This window comes from Sus scrofa, chromosome 4, assembly GCF_000003025.6.
Source record: "Sus scrofa isolate TJ Tabasco breed Duroc chromosome 4, Sscrofa11.1, whole genome shotgun sequence".
Taxonomy (NCBI): Eukaryota; Metazoa; Chordata; class Mammalia; order Artiodactyla; family Suidae; genus Sus; species Sus scrofa.
The window spans coordinates 109,937,255-109,953,503 of record NC_010446.5 but is presented as its reverse complement, the minus strand read 5'-3'; the positions used below and the strand labels follow the sequence as shown (position 1 = coordinate 109,953,503).

The 16,249-nt window shown below is 52.6% G+C and overlaps 1 protein-coding gene across 2 annotated transcripts in view; it reads left to right on the top strand.

Annotated features, from left to right (window-relative positions):
- SLC6A17 (solute carrier family 6 member 17) overlaps positions 1–16,249 on the top strand; it is a 55,083-nt gene that overhangs the window by 20,732 nt on the left and 18,102 nt on the right. For both annotated transcript variants that reach the window (XM_021090051.1, XM_001929323.5), the window contains exons 3-6: positions 1,030–1,187; positions 2,836–2,962; positions 3,706–3,887; positions 6,417–6,527. In XM_021090051.1, coding sequence (XP_020945710.1) covers positions 1,030–1,187; positions 2,836–2,962; positions 3,706–3,887; positions 6,417–6,527 — 578 coding nt within the window. The remainder of the gene's footprint in view (positions 1–1,029; positions 1,188–2,835; positions 2,963–3,705; positions 3,888–6,416; positions 6,528–16,249) is intronic.

The window sequence follows — 16,249 nt, the reverse complement described above, 5'->3', positions numbered from 1 at the left end:
CAAGTGCTGGGTCGTGTGCCTCGGAGATGCCCAACCCCCTAGGTTCATTGGTGGATTCGGCACATATTGGGGAGCTGGTGAGATGTCACGTTACGGGGGGCAGAGCCGTGTTGCTGGGGGTCTTCCGGAGACTCCCAAGCTTGCAGGGCTGGCTCTGGGGGTGCTGGGTGACCGTCAACGTGCTGGTGATGGAGTGGCTCTGACACCTATAGCAGACGGGCAGGGCTGTGCTGACAGCGCTGCTCACAGGACTAGGTGGTTGGCACAGCTCTCTGCGGAGATCACTCGTCTGTGTCCAGACATGGTTTTAATTCTCCTGCTAAATGCCCTGTCACTTGGAATCGAGATTGTGTCTGCAGCAAGGCCCGGGACAACGACGTTAATTTATCATCTGGAATCTTTAGTGAGATCCAGTCTATCCTTTATGATCCTCGAGGCTACGCTTTCCTGAACTGCTCCATTTCTCTCCCGTTCCTCCCAATTAGCTGTAGATTAATGGCGATGCTGGTCAGCCCCTCTGTCCTTGGAGAGCTTCCAGGCTGTTCTTCCCTGGAGCTGCCCAGTCTGCTGCATCAGCGTCTGGTTCTGAGGAGGGAAGACTGAGCCTGGGGTTTGTGCCTCTGGGGGACCCGTGAGCAGCCAGCGGCCACTCCTTCTGGGCCACCTCTCTGGGCGGGAGGGGGTGTGAACAGGTGTGCACAGGATACGTCGGGAGATGAGTGTGTCTGTCTGCATGTGACTGGTGTCTGTGTGTCTCTGAGTCCAGCCTTGTAAGTGGCAGGTGTTGACATATATCCAGATGCTCCTGAAGTGTCTCAGGTCCGGGGAGCCAAGGGGGAGAAGGAGGCTGGCGTGTGGCAGGTCGCACGTGTGAGCCAGGCCATTCCAGAGGAGCACAGGGGCTGGAGACGGTTTGAGGATGATCAGAGGTGTGGCTGAGGCTGAAGGACGTGGCTGCCACCCCTCCCTTTTCCGGCTGCTGTGCTCCAGACACACTCCGACGTCTCTCCCTTCCTCCCTCTTCCCCAGGTGCCTACCTGGTGCCCTACCTGGTGCTGCTGATCATCATTGGGATCCCGCTCTTCTTCCTGGAGCTGGCTGTGGGCCAGAGGATCCGCCGCGGCAGCATCGGCGTGTGGCACTACGTGTGCCCCCGCCTGGGTGGCATCGGCTTCTCCAGCTGCATAGTGAGTCGGGAGCGGGCAGCGGGCACCAGCCAGGAAGCAGAGGGGCTGCTTCGGGGCATAGGGTTTACAGACCAGAGTCCTGGGCGGAGTTGAGGGCAGGGAGGGAGACCCTCATCGTGAGAACTGCATCCAGCTGGTGCCTCGGGACCTCATGTTTCCTAAACTGAAATTTGGCAGCACTGCCTGAAGCAGGATGTAGTGTTTGGGACTGTTACCAAGGTTGAACATCTTGGCCAGAGTTCCCTGGGGACGTGTGGACCCTCCCAGCTGCCCTCTCTGCTTACCGGCCCATCAGTTCTCTGTGAGGGAGGCCCGTCTCTTTTCCTTGGTCGAGGAGCATTTTATTTGGGTAAAGGCAACTCTGGGGCAGGGCATCTCCTGGCCAGTTTGCCGTGGCATGAGCAGCGCTGGAGAAGGACTCAGACAGGAGCCGAGGACCGACCTGGGAGGGGGTGGCTGTGAAACAGTGGGAGGCAGGGAGATCTCACTGGCCTGGATATGAAACTCTGTGAGGGCTCCAGGCTGATCCATGGGGCAGCAGGTAAGGCCCCACTTAGCTCTCTAGGGGAGGAAATGAGACCCCTCCCGCCCCCCTTAAGGGCGAAGCTCACAGGTACCCATGCTCCCGGCTGGGATAAAAACTGGAGTCTGCCTCTGGAAGGGACTGAGGATCTGTCAGGTGTGGCAGCAGAGCCAGCCCAGATCTGCCTCAAGCAGAGACTGGGAGCGTTCACCCCTGCACAGGTCCACGTGGCTGAATGCAGCGCCCTCTGCTGGGGCTGGCCGTGTGTGCATGCATGAGTGCGATTGGGGTCTCCCCCTGGCGCTGAAAGCATCCAAGTAAAGGTAGTGGTTGTCTCTCCCTCTATATTCCACGTAAGATGTGCTGGAGGAGGGTCTGCTCGTGCATATCGAGGCTCAGGTGAAATGATGAAGGAAGTGTCACCGATGCATCATATAGCCCAGCGGTGTCACTGATGCATCATATAGCCGGGCCCTGGGACATAGAAGGCATCTCTCGATATCCACAGTGGATGCAGCAAATCCCTGCGGGTAAAAACATTACTTTCAAAGAAACCCCTTGGACCCGCAGTCAGAATCCATGTGCTCTTATTTTAAACACAACTCTACTGAGGTTAGTTATCATGTTTCCAAGGAATAAGAAGTGACATTTTCTGGAGGCAGGCTGCTAACCGTACCAAAGAGCAAGTCGCATCCAAGAGGAGAGAGGACATAGGGAACCAATAAGAAACCTCAACAAAACCTCAAAAAGCACAGCAGTCTGGGGCCATTTACTGTAGAAGCAAGAGCTGTTCGTGCCTCCCAGTCCCCGAGGGCAGCTCTGGAATTGTAATCCTGAGTCATCAGGAAATGATGGGGAAGTGCTTCAAGCATCTTAGAAGAATTTCAAACTGGAAAGGATTAACATTTTAAGAGTTTATTGCTTAAAGGAGAGAACGTTAATATCTGAAACATTCCTTTGTGGGTTCCCTGAATAGCAGATGAGTGGTGGATTAGGAGCAGGCCCTCGGCTGCAGCGACCCACCCCTCCTCCTCCTTCAAGGCTGTGTTGGGGGAGTGGGGGTGGGAGTGGAGTTGCCTGCAGCCTCCGTGACGCCACCCCCACCCCGTGGACCCTTCTCTGCAGGTCTGCCTCTTTGTCGGGCTGTATTATAATGTGATCATCGGGTGGAGCATCTTCTACTTCTTCAAGTCCTTCCAGTACCCGCTGCCCTGGAGTGAGTGCCCTGTCATCAGGAATGGGACCGTGGCAGGCAAGTATGGCTCTTCTGAGGCACCCAGTTGGGGATTCCAGCCGGCTCTGTCCCAGGAAGGCGTCGAAGGCGCCTAAGTGGCTAAGGCACGCATTTGGGGTTTCATTGACTTGCTGTGTCACCTTGGCTAAGCCACGTACCCTCTCTGATCCTCATTTTTTCTTGCCAGCCCAGCCCACAGAGATCTTAGGGGGACAGAATGAAATAGTGAGTGTAGGCGAAGTTCTGGAAATTGTGACTTGGGTTTAGTCACTGTTAAGGATCCAGTGTTACTCCAGCACCATCCTATCTGGAATCAACCCTGATTTGCATGCTGGTCTATAAAGAGATGGATGATTTGTCCCACTTCACAGATGGATAAACTGAGGCCCAGAAACAACTGTCCCGTGGTCATGCCACTGATTCAACCAAGGATCTAGGATGGGAATCCAGGTCTTCAGCTCCGACCTCAGGACCTTCCTCAAGGAACTTGTGGCCAGTGCCACCTAATCCTCTTGCCCTCTGTGATGGACGTGGGCAGGGGGATCACCTGAGTGGGAATTCAGTCCGCTCAGAGTGTCCTGAAGCCTCCCAGGCCCCTTGGGAGCCCAGGAGTCCTCGGGCCTGCCAGCTCCTGGCTAACCCCGAACAGTAGCTTCTGTCCCCGCTGCCGACACTCGGCTGCCCTGGGTGGGGAGGGTGATGGTGGTGGGTGTCCCATAGGCCCTGCCGCTGAGGCTCTGTGGCCTCTGCTGCCGTTTCAGTGGTGGAGCCAGAGTGTGAGAAGAGCTCAGCCACTACCTACTTCTGGTACCGAGAGGCCTTGGACATCTCCAACTCCATCTCGGAGAGCGGGGGCCTCAACTGGAAGATGACCCTGTGCCTCCTCGTGGCCTGGAGCATCGTGGGCATGGCTGTGGTCAAGGGCATCCAGTCCTCAGGGAAGGTGAGTGGCGAGGGGCACCCACACCTGCAGGGGGAGGAGATGCGGCAGAAAAGCGTGGGCAGAGGGCGGGGACTCTGGGTCGCCTCTGCAGGATTCTTTGGGTGGCCTTGGCCTCTGGATGGCTCAGGATGAGGACACAGGCCCCCAGGAAGCGATGGGAGTGTCACGGCCACAGTACTGTTCCCTGTGGACAGCTAGCCAGGGGTGGGCTTGCAGAAAACCATTGCTTTGACTCCGGCTGCCTCTGTGCTCAGATAACTCAGGCTTGTTCCACAAACTTGAAAGAGAAGGAACACCAGGAGAACTGAGCTGGGACATTTGGCTGGATCCTGCTTCCCAAGCAGAAGCCCTAAAAGAGCCGGCCTAACAATTTTGGATGAAAACCAACAGCTCACTGTCTCTACAGTTAGTGGGCTCTGTGAGCAGCGGGTGCTGGGGGCTCTGAGGACGGCTGCGTACCCGCCTTGGAAAGTGCAGACCAGCCGAGCCTCTTCCACCTTCTCCCAGCAGGTCAGAGTCTCTTCACATAAGGGCCCTTTCTTCTTCATCACATAGCAGGATTTGTGGACTGCCAGGGCTGGAAACCACATTTGTGATCCTATGGCGCAATCCGCCCATTTCACAGATGCGGAAACTGAGGCCCAGAGAGGGGGAAAAAAATCTCTCCTGAGATCAGGAAGCCGCTCAGCCTCAGGGCTGGGACTAGAACCCTCGCTGTTGGTCTTAGGCTCCAGGGTCTTCTCTGGATTTGATGAGCAGGGAAGCTAAGCCCTGGAAAGGTGTCATGGTTTCAGCCACGGCCTCTTCTCCCTCCAAAGGCCAAACTAGTCGCTGGTACTTCGGGGCCCTGATCAGGCACTGCCACATGTGTGAGTGCATTTGCAGTTAGAAATTACTATGCCCACTTTATTTTATTTTATTTTATTTTATTTTTTTGAACAAGCATCTTGTTATTTTTTTTTAAATCCCAATTGTTAAAAAACAGCAGAATATAGCTAGGAAAATGAAAATGACATTCATGGCAGATAAGATCCATGATTGAGAATAAACAAACAAACAAACCCAAACCAAGGCCATGATACACCCATCAGAGTCACACAGACTTAAATTGCCTGATCATAGAAAGTGCAGAAAAGATGTGGAGCCCTGGGAACCCTCATTCAATGCTACTATATGAAGTGGGACTCAATGAGAAAATAGCCTGCCTTCATCTGGAGAATCTTCTCATAGGTTCGTAGCCAGTAGAATAGCATGTACATATACAAGAATGTTCATCTTAGCATCATTCATAGTAGTAAGCCTTAATCAAATTAAAATGGAAAAATGATTGTTTTAATTTCCACATAATGGAAGAGAGTGACCAACATGAATAAAACGCAATTACATACGAGATAAACGAAACATCAAGTTGTACAAAATAAGCCGTAAACACACTGCGTATGTCCTTTATGTGAGGATAGCAGACAATGTTTAAGACTCTTTCTGGGAAGATAATGAAGGCGGTATCTATGGCCTACATATTTTTCCATAACTGATTTAAGCAGGGGTTACAGGGTGTTTGCTTTATATAGATTCACATGGCTGACAATTCATACTTTTTTCTCTGGAGGGCCTAAGATTTGAGTCAAATAAAACTGTGCCTTGAAAAGATGAAAAGAAATATATCAAAATATTCACAAATAAGAGAAAGATTTTTCTTTTTGTAGTTTTCACTCTACTGTCTAAATTTTCTTTAATCAATATATCATGTTCACAATGAAAACAAATACCTAATTATGCCCACTTTAGAGATGAGGAAACAGAGGCAGCCTGAGGTTCAGTAAGGAGCCCAAGGTCACATGGCTGTAGGTGGTGGAGCCAGGATCAGAACCCAGGTGGTCCGGCTCTAGACACACACGGTTTCAGTCTTCACAGCCTCCTTCCCAAACAGCCCCCCTGGTTTGTTTGCAGCCACCTTTCTGTAAGCATCTCCTTTGCGGAAGGCTGTGGGCCAGGCACACTGGGGATACAGAAACGTTCAAGAAAGACATGTGCTAGAAAATAGCATCTAACTTATAATCACAAGAGGCAGGACCTTCGTCTGATGCCTTTGCCTGGGAGCCATGCCCGTAACCTCCTGGCTGCCTCCTGTCAAGGGAGCTCTTAGGACGGGAGATCCCCTGGGGGTCCACTGGAGGCAGGGACGGGAAAGCAGGCATGTGACATGAAAAAATGAAGAGGGGCCGGCAAAGGGTTCCTGGCCCCCTTGGCGGCCTTTGGGGGTGGGGAGGCTGCGGGCCCAGCCCCGCCAGCCCTTGAAAGGAGAAAAGAAGCATCAGGCACAGCCGTGCTGACTCCAGCTTGTCTGTGCGCCTGCTTCTGCCTTGGCTCAATGCCAGATGCGCAGTGGGTTTGGCCCCATGCCAGGGGTCCCAGGGCTCCGCTTTCTGCTGCCATCCGAGGAGGCTTGTGCACCCCAGCTGGGAGCAGAGAGGGAGTGCCGGCTGCAGGGGGGCTCTGCCACACAGTGGGTCCCTGTCCTTTCCGCAGGTGATGTATTTCAGCTCCCTCTTCCCCTACGTGGTGCTGGCCTGCTTCCTGGTCCGGGGGCTGCTGCTGCGAGGGGCCATTGACGGCATCCTCCACATGTTCACGCCCAAGGTAAGGGTCTCGGGCTCCTGGGGAGCACAGCAGCTCCCTGGGCCTTGTCCATTTCACCCGCTTCAACAGCCACTGAGGACCTGCTGAGTGGCAGGCGCCGTGTCGGGCACTGGAGGGAGGGGCGAGGGAAAGGCGCATGGGCCCTGCCCTCACGGTCCCACATCAGTGTGGGTGAAATCCGAAGAAGCTTCGGGGAGCAGATGACATCTGAAACGAGCCTTAGGGAGCAGATAGGATTTCAGGGGCAGCGGTAGGATGATGCAAAGGAATTGTATGAGCAGGTGTGGAAAAGCACTGGGCCTGCTTGGAAGTCAAGTTTGGCTGGGGTGTGGGGGCGGGGAGGGGCGTTCATTGCACCAAGAAGATGCTAAAGAGAAGAAAAATCCCTGGGAATCCCAGCTTGTATCCAAACCAGGGGCATGAGGTTAGTATCTTATTAAAGATAAAAGCCACATGCGTGAAGCCGCCTGCATCTCCTCTCATGTAATCTCTCAGTAGCCCAGTGAGGGTCCAGCAGCACCGCAGTGCTCGGCTCGCAGGGTGGCCTCAGGGGCGCAGGCATCCTGAAGATTGGCACCCAGTTTCCTAACGGTGGCCCTGCCTGTCTATTGCCCTTCAGACCACTGGGCACAGCTGGCAGGAGCCAGCCCACTGAGGAATAGGAGAATCTCAGGTGCAGGTTGGCATGCGCTTCAGGGCAACCCCGAGCAAAGTGCCATGGTCACCCTGGCGGGCGAGCTGGAAAGTTCAGCTCTCAATACTGCCATCTCATGCATATGCATGCTCGAACACACACACACACACACACACACACACACACACACACACACACACGCTTACACGGAAAGTTTATACAAATGACACAGGGAGAAGAATCCAGATCTTGTGGGGTTGGGAATCCTTTTCCCTCCCAATCCCCCTGCTCTGCAGCTGCACACAGCTCCTGGTGTCTGGCGGTGGCGGCAGGCAGGACTCACCATCTGTGTTCTCCAGGCGGGACATAGCTGGCCCTCGGTGTTCTTAGATGTGACATCTGAGGTTTCTAGGTGAATAATCAGAGAGGCCCGTTTTACGAAGGACTTAGTGAATTTCCTGGAGGCGTGAGTGTGACTCGAGAGCCGCTTGGCTGGAGAAGGGTTGTGGTGACCATGTGATGTCTGACAAAGAAGAGAAACATGCAAATCCGATTTCTTTGGGGTGGGCGGGAAACCGCCACGAGAAGAAAGCCGAGGGTTTTTATGAATGAATTCGACTGTATTTCTAGAATCGTGGTCAGCCTAGTGTGTTCCCTGGAGTCTTTCCGTTATGCTTTGTTGAACTTTATGAGGAAATCGTATCCTCTGGAGATGTTCATAAATGCGGAGCTTCGCACAGGTCTCCGGATGCGCCCCTGGGTGGTTTTAACAGAGCCTGGAACCGATTCAGGAGAGGGGCTGCCAGTCCCAGCACATGCAGAGCTGCTCCCCTTCTGATTCAGACACTCCTTTTTTCTCCCCCCTTTTTAGGGCCACGCCCCCAGTATATGGAGATTCCCAGGCTAGAGGTCTAATCAGAGCTGCAGCCGTCGGCCTACGCCACGGCCACAGCAATGTGGGATCCGAGCCACGTCTGCAGCCTACACCACAGCTCACGGAAATGCTGGATCCTTAACCCACTGAGAAAGGCCAGGGATCAAACCCACATCCTCATGGATCCTAGTCGGGTTCGTTAACTGCTGAGCCACGACAGGAACCCCCTGCTTCAGACACTCTTTAAGACATTTTTTTAAAGTGAAACCACTCAGACATATAAACACATTATAATAATATAATAAACATTTTTAAGGAAATAAAATATTACAGAGGCCATAAAAGTACCTATGGAGCCAGCTCTCATCCCATTCCCTTCCCTTCCCTAAAATAACCACTATCTTGAATTGGGGTTTAGCCTGCTAATGCTTTATTTAAAATTTGTAATACATGTATGCGTATCCATAAATAACATAGGGCATGTGTGCATACTTTGGATAATTATATAAATTGCACTATGTGCAAGTTTCTGTGACGTGCTTTGATTTTTGCTCAACATTCTTTTTTGAGACTTAGCTCTGCTGTTATATGTCGCACTGGTGCATCCATTTTCACTGCTGTATTGTATTCCACTGTAGCACCACCCTCACATTTGTTTATTCATTCTCTAGTTGATGGTCATCTGGTTGTTTCCACTTCTTGCCACAACTAATGATGCTGCAGTAAACATTATGACCCAGGTCTGCATGTGCACGTTTCCGTAGGCGCATATGTTTCCAAGTAGAATTGTTGTCTTGAAGGGTACGGATATCTCGGTTTTACTGGATGTTGGCTGGATTGCTCTCCAAAGTGGTTGCATCTGTTAATATTCCCACTAGTTGCATATGAAAGTCCTGGTTGCTCCACACTTGTTACACTGCCATTTTTGCCAATCAGATGGATGCAGAAAGGTTGGTATACACTTTGAATGACAGGGGAGCTCCTTTCCCAGACCTTTTTCCTGGATGTTCAGGAAACAGTGTGCTTCCACCTTAGCACTGGCAGAGGACCAGAGTATTGTTGAGGTGAAGCTTAAAAAGATCAAATCCCGGAGTTCCCATTGTGGCTCAGCAGAGACGAATCTGACTAACATCCATGAGGACACAGGTTTGATCCCTGGCCTTGCTGTGGCTGTGGTGTAGGCCAGTGGCTACAGCTCTGATTCGACCCCTAGCCTGGGGTCAAATATGCCATATGCCCTTGGTGTGGCCCTAAAAAGACAAAAAAAAAAAAAAAAAAAAAAGGAAAAAAGAAAAAAAAGAATTCAAATCCAGAAGGAGCCAGGTCACCGAGAGCCAGCAGATGTGGCCCCTGGCCCATGCAGCTCTTGTGATGTTCAGGTTCGGACAGAGCCTACGGGACCCATCTTGAGACCTTGTCCACTGAGCAGTGCCATAGGGCCGCTCCTGCCCTTGACCCTGGAGAGATGTGTTGAGTAGGGAAGGGGAGGCTTGAGGCCCTCAGAGGACAAACCCCTCTATCAGGGATCTCCTTCACAGCCTGTGCCACGGTTTGTTTTAGGCAGGTGAGGCCCAGGGATGCTGGCCGGGGTGAAGTTCCTATTTACATATCCTTTCAAGTCCTCTGCAAAAAGCGTGGACCCATGTTCAGACACAAACTTCTGCCTGTCCCTCCACAGCACTACTGCTGTAGATCTGTGACTGTTTCTGCACAGGACTGCTGAGATGTGGGAAACCCTGGAGCTATTTCAAGTCCGTGCTCTAGCGTAATGCTTTAGAGTGCCAGGGTCACTGCACACAGCTGCCCAGCCTGTGCACTGCTCCATTCATATCAACCACAATGCAGATGACATTCCCAGAGGTCATGCCGGGGAAGTGTCCAAGATTTTTGGCCAGGGCATCTCAGAGTCCACCTGAAAGAAGCATAGCGTCTCCATGGATACACTGAATAACCTGGAAGATGCCTCCTCCTACACATCTTCTAACATCAGAAATAATCCAAGCTAGAGGACCTGGATTTCCCGTCCATACCTTCCATACCTTCCAGCAGTTACTGGACGTGATGAATGCAGTGTCACCAGGATACTGTGATAACCCACTAGCATCTCTGATGGAACAGGAACTCAGGTTGATAGCTAATGAACCTCTTGAATTCCTTGGGTTACTTCTCACCAGATAATTCTTTCCATCCAGTTAAACACCCGAGTCAGCATGAGTACCATGTAATTAATCATGTGATTTACTCCGTGTAATATAAATTACAGCAGATTTTCTAACCACCCAAACTTCCAGGGAATGTTTATCAAAATTACAACTGTTATCATTCCTCGGCCCAGTAACTCCACTTCTAGGTATTTTTCTTACAGATGCATTTACCCACCACCAACTTAATCTGCACACAATGTGGGTCATAACAGCATTTGTTTTAGCAGCAAAAGAGTGAAAACCACCTGAATGACCATCATTCATTTATTCCTTCTTTCAACAAAGGTTCACTGAATTCCTGTTATGTTCTGGGCACGGCTGTGGCCCCAATAGTGAACAAAGCAGATAAACTTCCCAGCCGTGTTGGAGCTTATGTTTTGGTGAAGGGAGACAGAAAAATATAAGATAAAGGAGTTGTTGGATGGTGTTGGCCAAGAGAAAAAATAAAGCAGAGAAAGGATTCAGGACACCGGGAACAGGGTTGCTTAGCTAGGGTGCCCAAGGAAGACCTCCCCGAGAAAAGGACGTTTGAGTGGCACCCGAGGAGGTGAGGGAGCACGTGTTTGGAAGAAGCATGTTCCATCCCAACAGAGGGAACGAAAAATGAAAAGCCCTTGGGGCCGGACTTGCCTGGCATCCACAAGGAGGCTGATGTGGCTGGAGTGGGAAGGGAGAAAGGGGACCGTCGGGGGAGCCAGACCAGGAGGGTCCTGGAGGCCAGGAAAGGCCTCTGGTGTTTACTTGGGGTGAAATGGGAGCCATTGGAGACTTCTGAGCAGAGGAGGGACCTGATCTGCCTTCTGTCTTTGGAGGATGGCTCTGGCTGCCATGGAGAATCTGAGGGGTCAAGGGTAGATAGGAGACCTGCTGGAAAGCTCCATCCAGGTGCTGGAAAGCTCCATCCAGGTGCTGGAACTCATCCGAGTGAGAGGGGACTGTGTGGAGCCCAGGTGATGTCAGCGGAAGGGGTGAGAAGTGGTCAGACTGGGGTCCTATGTAGAAAGTAGAGTCTGCAGGATTTGCTTCTGGATTGGACGGGGGGTCGTGAGGGGGAGAGGGCTATCAAGGATGACCGTCTCTGCCTGGGCAACGAGAAGGGCGGAATGGACATTTCCGGAGAGGAAGAGGATGGGTGAGGGAGGAGGGTTGCTGGGGAGCAGCGGGAGTACCGTTTCCAGCATGGGCGGCTCAGAGATGTTGGAGAGATATCCAGTGGAGATGCTGAGCAGGTGGGTGGTAGATGAGTCTGGAGGTCGGGTGGGAGTATAAATTTGGGAGTCAGAGAATTTAAAGTGGTGGGTGGGTTACGGTCATCTGGAGAGTGAACATAAACAGAGAAGAGGACTGAACACTGAGCCCTGGGGTCTGGGCGTTTAGCGGTGGGGGGAGGAGACAGCCGATGCGGGCGGAGGAGAAGCGCGACAGACAGACAGAGACAGGGAGAGAAGTCCTTCTCAGAGGCCACGAGGAGTTGGTGCTTTAAGAAGGAAGGGGCTGGTCAGCCACGTCCAGAGCTGCCCAAAGGTCAGGTGATAAGGACTGAGACGTGGCCAATGCGCTTGGCAACAAGGGTGTCGCTGGTACTTCAACAAGAGCTGTTTCAGTGGTCTGCTGGGGACAGAGTCTAATAGCAACAGGGTCAAGGGAAAATGAGAGGCAAGGAACTGGGGACAAGTAACGGAGACCACTGATTTTCAGGAGTTTGGCGTTGCGGGAGTTGAGGAGTGGGAAATGGGGTGGTCATGGGACAGGGTCGTGTGATCAGAGGTGCTCTTTCAGAGCTTTATATGATGGTAGAAATAATCCATCATGCATGGCTTGTGCGAATGTGAAAGGGTGCAGCCACTTTGGAAAACAGTCTGGCAGTTCCTCAAAAGGTTAGACAGTGTTAGTGTATAACCCGGCAATTCCACTCCTAGGCGCACAGCCAAGAGAACTGAAAGCATATGTTCAGAAACGTGTGCACAAGTGTTCAGGGCGGCAGTATTCCTCATAGCCAAAAGTGGACACAACTCAGACAGTATCAGCTGATGAATGGAAAAATGGGAGACAGTGTATTCCTACGAGGGCGGAATTATTAGCTGGCCATACAAAGGAATGAAATACTACATCACGGATGAACCTTGAAGGCATTCTGCCGAGGGAAAGAAGCCGGTCACAAAAGACCACATATTGTGTGACTCTGTTTTTATAAAATATCCAGAATAGGCGCATCTGTAGAGACAGGTAGCAGATTTAGTGGTTGCTTAGAGAGGTTGGAGAGAAATGGGGAGTGACTGTTCATAGGTGATAGGGGGATGAAGATGTTCTGAAGTTGTAGTAAAAGTTGTGCAATGCCATGATACACAAAAAAACATTGAATTGAACCCTTAAAAAAAAAATCCCAAAGAGAGGAGTTCCCACGTAGCACAGTGGGTTAAGAACCTGACTGCAGCAGCTCTGGTCACTGCACAGGTGCAGGTTGGATCCCCGATCTGGCACAGTGGGTTAAAGGATCTGGCGTGGCTACAGCTGTGGCTCAGATTCAGTCCCTGGCCTGGGAACTTCCATATGCCATGGGTGTGGTCATGAAAAAAAAAATTCCAAAAAAGAGAGGGAAGTTGAGGCTGTAGGAGAGGAGGGAACTGAAGTCCTTGAACAAGCAGGGGAGCTGGGACCCAGCACCCAGGTGGATGAGTTGGTCTGAGCACACCCTGGCCCCATAGGAGCAGGAGGGCGGGGCCAGTCTGCGGCACAGATGCCAGGTGTTGAGAAGCGGAGGCAAGGAGCTTCGCCCTGTGGGGGTTCTCTTCTGATGGGGGTGCTTTGTGCTGTGCTGTGAGCCACAGGTCATCAGCTGAGAGGACGGGTGGTGGGGGAGGAGTTGGGGGCCTAAGGAGGGGTGAGTGTGTCATGAGGGGGACTGCGTGCCCACGGAAAGGAAGCTGGAGGTGAGGGGTGGGGGGTGTGCAGGGGAGGCTGCCAGTGCGGTGACAGCGAACGCTTCACCGTTCGGTGGAGTCTTTCCTGTTTACTGTCTCTGGAGGCAGGCTCTTCCCCACAATTGGTGAGGCTCTTAAAACAATCATGTGGAGTTCCCACTGTGGCTCAGCGGAGATGAATCTGACTAGTATCCATGGGGATGCGGGTTTGATCCCCGTCCTCACTCAGTGGGTTAAGATCCGGCATTGCCGTGAGCTGTGGTGTAGGTCGCAGATGCAGCTCGGATCCCGCGTTGCTGTGGCTGTGGTTGGTGTAGGCCAGCAGCTACAGCTCCGAGTCGACCCCTAGCCTGGCAATTTCCATATGCTGTGGCTGAGGCCCTAAAAAGCAAAAAAAAAAAAAAAAAAAAAAAGGCAAAAAAAAGAAAAAGAAAAAGAAACGATCATATATTTTCCAACGACCCATGCTTACTATGTACCAGGCACTGTACATTCCTTACGTACATTAACTCACTCAAGCCCATAAGGACCATAGAGGTATTATTCTCATTGCCTTTTTCCACATGGGGAAGCACAGAGAGGGTAATTAACTAGTCCGAGGGCCCATGTGTCCAGGGCCCAAGGTGTGCTTTGTGCCCAGTTCTGCTTGCTGCTTGGGGGCAGGTGCCGAGTAGATGCATTGTTGGTCCAACCATGGTCAGGAATTTATCAAGCGATGCCAGTGGAGAGATGGCAGGGGAGCTGTGAGTTTAAGCAAGGTGTGATGAAAAGGATGGACATCGCCTAAGCCAGTGACGCAGGGAATTAGGACAGGCAGGGAAGGAGGGGAAGGGGACATGGAGCTCGGTCAGAGGACTGGAGGTCTCAGCAGGGAGGGAGAGTTTTTGGAGTCGAGGAACCAGAGGTGAGTTGGAAATGCAAGGTGCTTGGGAGTATGAGATCCTTAAAATCGAGGTGGGGTTGGAGCCCAGCTGCCAGTCGTGCCCAAGGCCATGGCGTGTCAGTGGGGGTGGGGGAAGAAAGAGCAGTAGAGGAGGAAGAGGAACAAGAGCTGACTTGTTGGAGGGGACCCTGATGGAGGTACTCAAATCACTCAGAGGACAGCAGCGGTAGTGTTGGCCAGAGACGGTGCGCAGTGCAATGCAGGGAGTGGCCGGAGAGCAGGCAGCACCCGGTCCCCCAGGCCCAGGGCTCCCAAGAGTGCGAGAAAATAGCCTTCACCCGACTGGCTGCAGGGGCCGTTTGGGTAGCCCTTCCCTGCGCAACAGGCCCCTCCCCTGGAGCTGTAACGACCAGGAATAACCACCAGGACTCAGGCCCCAAGACGACTCGTTGATCAAGGTTGCTGGGTGTGGCATCCATGTGGTAGCGGTTCTGCTATTCCAATGAGGACCTGGGCTGGAGAGCTGCTGTGTCACAGCAAGAAGGTGAAGAGAACATCCAGAGATGGGTGGTGGCAGTGGGGGATTGGGCTGATGACATGGCCCGGTGGCAGGGTGCTCGAGGTTGGGGGGTGGGGGAGTGCAGAGGCTTGAGTCAAAGCAGGGGACAGACCCAGCCATCCTGGGATGAAGTCCAGATGAAGCGTCCCCAGGGGTCGTGGACATCTTGCAGCAGCCAAGCTAAATTGGCCCTGACCTGGGGGTCCCCTAGGCAGACTGCGGGGACGAGGCTGCAAGTGAGCAGGGACAGAGGGGGCAGCTGGCCAGGAGCCTTCGAACCCAGTGGGTTCCCAGCTCAGCATGAGGAAGTGACACTGCTGGGGACAACATCTCTGGTGAACAGTAGGGAAAAAAGAAGAAGGAATACACACACACACACGTACACGTAGATATGCGTGTGTGTGTGTGATACATGTATGCATGTGTATCCATATTGCTGGTATACACATATGATAACACTAGAAGGGTAGACAGTAGAACCATGTTTACACCTAGGGAAGCGCTGAGGGTCTGGGATACAGGGGTGAGAAAAAGGAGGACCCCCCCCCGTGCCTTTTGAGTTCTAAACCACATAACCGCATTCCCTATAATCGGTCAAGATGGAAGCCATGGCAGTCTTTGTCACGGATGGGGCCTGGCACAGCCTGAGCTCTGTGGGGGGCTTCGGGCATCCACTTTACAGCCTCTGGGATCGAGACAAGCGAGAGGTCCTGTCCAGTGAGCCAGACTGGCTGCAGGGTCTGGGGTGTGTGTTAACCCTTAGGGAGGAGAAGTGGGGTCTGTGCAAGTCCCAAAGGCCCAGATATAGCTGTTAGTGGGGCTCCATGACCCCCCGTTAGAGGAAGGCTTCTGAACACGGCGCCAAGGCAGCCCAGCCTCATCACCAGCGGTGGGCTCTGGAGCCGGACAGTGTGGTTCAGATCCCGGCTCATCACTCAGCCATGGGAAGGCAGGTCGCTTGGACTCTCAGAGCCTCAGCGTCCTTGGCTTCGAGCCGGGGGGAACGGCCGCAGCTCCATCGTGGCATTCGTGACAGTAGTAGCCCAGTTGCGGGGTGCAGAGAGCATGTGGTAAGCCTTAGCTGTTATTCTTCTTGTCCCTCTTGAAGGTGACACTGTTCTAGGGCAGCGGGAATCCGGCGCTCAAGTGCCATCTGGTGTCTGCCGGCCCGTCTGCGCTGAGAAGCAGGGGCGCGCGTTCCTTGGCCGCTCAGAAAGCATCTTCATGCGCTGAGTCAGATACCGTGGACCACCTTGCCCCCTGCGCGAGGAAGGGATGCAGCTGTGTGCCGAGGAAAAGTCAGGCAGCTGTTGCTCTTTTTCAGAGGAGAAAGCCTGTTGCCCCTCTGAAATGGTGGGGAAAGCCCGTTTCCCACCTCTTCTCTTGCAGTCACATTGTCACATCCTGACATCCGGAAAGGACACTGGGTTTCCTGAGGTTGGCTGTGGGTTCATGCTCTGTTGACACTCTGATCAGGACCTTGTTGAAATCACGTACCATTATCCCTGAAATCCTCAAAGACCCCCTTTTAAATTTAAGGACTGCAAGAAAAAAAAAAAATCCTGTTGTGGCACAGCAGTAATGAACCTGACTAGCATCCTTTAGGACTCAGGTTCCATTCCTGGCCTTGCTCAATGGGTTAAGGAT